General features: G+C 40.5%; 1 protein-coding gene across 1 annotated transcript in view; it reads right to left on the reverse strand.

The window, feature by feature from the left end:
* Nucleotides 1-1,361: 1,361 nt before the first annotated feature.
* Nucleotides 1,362-3,869, reverse strand: part of ccdc24 (coiled-coil domain containing 24) — a 15,548-nt gene continuing 13,040 nt past the window's right edge. Inside the window, exons 7-9 of the mRNA XM_035670397.1 lie at nucleotides 3,252-3,309; nucleotides 2,734-2,851; nucleotides 1,362-2,348 (exon numbers count right to left, since the gene is read on the reverse strand). Coding sequence (XP_035526290.1) covers nucleotides 1,619-2,348; nucleotides 2,734-2,851; nucleotides 3,252-3,309 — 906 coding nt within the window. The 3' untranslated portion in view covers nucleotides 1,362-1,618. The remainder of the gene's footprint in view (nucleotides 2,349-2,733; nucleotides 2,852-3,251; nucleotides 3,310-3,869) is intronic.

Genomic DNA, 3,869 nt, shown 5'->3' on the forward strand with positions numbered 1-3,869 from the left:
ATATTAATATCAAAAGCTTAAATTATCTCTGGACTCGATCATAAATACATGTCTGTCCGTTGGAACAAACCAAAAAACTAAAAACTTAATGCCATTAACGTAACGGTATATTGTATTGTAAAATACAAGCTGATTTAGCAATTACAGACACATATGCTGTATGCACATATAACAATTACCTACCACTTTCCGAGGTGTACGATGTTGTCCTTCAGTTTATCGCACATGATTTTTATACTATTCACGACTGCTGACTTGTTTTTACTCTGTAGCAGTGCGACTTGAAAGGTAGTAAAGTAGGCTACAATACTTAATAGTAAAATGACCTATTTTTAAAGACACTCCTCACTCATCCTGTTTTCTTGAGGAATAATTATGTTTTAAATACTTGTCAAGAAACATTGGCGAGTTAAAAACTAAACAATATTGTAAAAGAAAATAGAAAGATTAAGACTGAGTTTTATTCCAGTTAGACTGTTGTCCCTGTTAGAGCCTGAAGACACGGTACCAGTATGTAAATACTGCTGCTTTTAATAGTATGAGTACAGATTACAGCAGCGAGGCACAGCAAACTCAACAGATTAGACTAAAGTACAATCGATTGTAATAAATAAGTAAAATAATGAAGGGGACAGTCTTACCTTGACGTGTAGCAGGGATCATACCACAGTGCTGTTTACTGTCAGTTTCTACTTACTGGAGGGAGGAGCTTGTAGAAAAACGAAACTACTGAGAACCAAACGCATCACCAACCTCAAATATTTGGAAAATTTGTTGGTGAGCTTGGCCACGTTGTTGTTGGAATGATTGAAATGTTTTGATCTGCATATCCACATGTTTTAAACGCACTACGTTGTCTGTATATTACTGGACAGAGAGAAGAGCCAGTATTCATGAACTGAATCAGAATTCATAACCAGTGTGCTACTATAATCTTCTAGTAACTTCTTGTTTAAGTGTTTAAATTCAGAGCTTGAATAGAGCCAATAATATGATGTCTAACAGAAGCTCTGCTCCCTCCAGTACTGTTCATACATCCATGGACCTTTAGACTGGTGTTCAAACAAAGAAGGCCATTCATAAAAATACATTTCCCATTTATATAATATAGGTTGAATAACTATAAACCTAAAGATAGAACTGTGATTCAGGCCTGTACACAGGTGTGGTTCAACTCCTTAGACCTCCTCTCAGGTAGGTGTATACAGACTGTGCAGACTTCTCCCTGACCTTTTATGTTTCGTTCACCTGTTTGGGTAAAAACGGTAAAATAATAAAATTCTTTACAGCTTTTATTAGTGCACAGGCTGGTATCTTTCTTAATAACACACATTTTTCAATCACACATTTAAACACTGCAACATTACAACAAGGTCTTAAACAGGAGTTTATTTTAATTTATGCTGTATGGAAAAACCCCTATGAGGACCAGACACAACAGTTAAAGTATTGGCTGACTTCAGAGTTAACACCCTTGGATGAGGTGCTGGCTGATAAGTGAGTGGACTCCAGCTCTGTCACTTTTTGGCTGACTTGTGGTGCCCTCAAGTGGTCTTTTAGGGGAAATAAAGAATTGTCCATTTATCACTGCTTTCTGGATCATGTGAGGAGCGATCTGTCAAACGGAGGCTAATAAACTTGGCTGCGGCGTGACATCCTTCCCAAGATGACCATTTTTATTTCTATCAGTTCCATTGTTGCTCTTCCTACTGCCAACGCAAGAGTGAAATCTCTCAGAAGTACTCTTCCTTGTGTCATTATCCACTTGCACTGTGGTTGATATTAAACTACCTCCGCAGGTACCATTTTGTGTCTTTGATTTCCCGGTTGTTGACATAGAAAGATCAGTACTATTGCTGCTGTAACTACCGGCATCACAGCGGGGGGATGAGGTGATAGCATTGATTTTTCTTGACCTCCAGGCTGAGCTGCTTTTTCTTTCCGTCTGTGGTGACAAATCTCCGCTCGAGCTGTGAGTAGTGCGATGGGATGATGTAGTCAGAGCCCTGCAGTGGAGACCAGCACTATCTTGCTTTGGAGCGAGACTGGAGTGGTGTGAGGGTTTAACCATTATCTGGTCACTGGCGGGTCCAGAAGAGGTGATCCGGTTCGAGATAGGTGTATGTGTTTTCCTAGGTCCAGAGGAGGCTGATGTGCTTCTGTGCTGTCCATGAGTGCGAGACAGTGAAGGACTGTTAATTAGTTTAACTGAGGTCTTGCTAGGAGGAGCGCCCGACGGTGGCCTGGGTTTAGTATGGCACATAGGAGGAGGTGGATGTGGTCTGAAGGCTGATGAAGTGATTAAAGTTCCCAGAGTCTCCCCAGAAACCCTTTGCCTTACTGGTAGTCTGTGGAAAAGGAATCAGCATAGGATTTAGATTGACAGAACATTGTCTTCTTGCATAAAGAAAAGAAGTACAGTAACAGGAGTTTGATAAGTAAGTAGTAACATCATGCTTACATTGAGAAAGCTTGAATAGAATGAGAAGACACAAATTATGAGCAGGCTGATTTAAATGTTAAAAAATAGCCTGCACCCGCCCACACTGAATTCATTTTTACCCGTGCCTGTACCCATGAATTTATATAAATATATTTATTACCGATTACGCAACGTTTTTGCAAGTTATCCAGCGGGTACCCGACCCTGATTGTTATGCCCTCCCCCCTGCTGCTCCTCGACTAAGTGAACGAAGAGCCTTTCTGCGGGCTGTAACAGAAAAACATACTAACCTGGACCTGTTTTTCAGTTCCTTCATAGGGAGAGGGGAGGAAGCTGGTGGTGAAGCAGACAACATAGAGGGGTAGAGCTGCAGGTCCATTTGTATAGCTCCTCTTAGCTCTCTCAACTCTGCACATACACAAATACAAGAGATATACTGATATGATATTAAAGTGCAGAAAACCATCAAATGATAGCAATCACCTAGTGCAGGAGAAAAAAGAAAGCTCATTATCGAGTTCTGAAAATGAACTCAATTATTGTGACTGCTCTCTAAAGTACTCAAATTAGTTTCACTGTCATTTGGACGCATCTGGCTGGAGTCCTAAATGGCTCTTTTTTTCATTCATAAATAAGTTTCAGAATGAGTTCTACTGGCTAATGGAGGGTGGGTACAATTATCAGTATTCCCTAAAGATTAAATGGGATGAAGAGGAAGAGAAAGAGCACACTCATCACACAGCATGTGTTAAACAATAATGAGCCACCAGATGGCAGCAAACACCCAACACTTGGTTTATGGACTCACCTGAAAGTGTAGGTTCTGACTTATCACACTGACTCCGACGCTTTTGTTTAATATTCCCCTGCAAGAAACACAACCACGAAACCGAAACAGACAGAGCTTATGTTACTCATGCAATGTGAGCGCACTTAACATAATGCTATGGCACAAACTAGGACACATTCAGTGTAGTGGCAGTAGTGGAAGCCAAAAAAGAGGAGCTAAATGTATCGAACATGTTCAAGAAAGCATGAGCCTTCGGAAATAGCAACGGAACGAGGAAAACGGATAAAAATAACAGCGAGAGAAAGAAGAAAGGAATGTGTGTGCGACCACTAAACGATTGAGCAGCAGTGTTCCATCATAATTTGGCCTCAAATATCCATTTACAGAGCAAATGAAAACCCTAGTGCTGTCTGTGTGTCTGTGTGTGTCTGTGTGTGTGTGTGTTTGTGTTTGTAAAACCAAAGAACTGATTTAAAAGTGTGTCTTTGTGTGTTTGTTAAGTGTGACTGGCAGCCTCATCCCCTCATTTTACACCAGCACAAACACTAATGTAGAGTCTTTATAGTAAGAGCAGTAAACAAACCAACACACACACACACACACACACACACACACACAGCTAAGCAAATGCAATTG

The sequence above is a fragment of the Morone saxatilis genome, unplaced genomic scaffold (assembly GCF_004916995.1).
Source record: "Morone saxatilis isolate NCDOM2014 unplaced genomic scaffold, NCSU_SB_2.0 Contig23, whole genome shotgun sequence".
NCBI classification, from domain to species: domain Eukaryota; kingdom Metazoa; phylum Chordata; class Actinopteri; family Moronidae; genus Morone; species Morone saxatilis.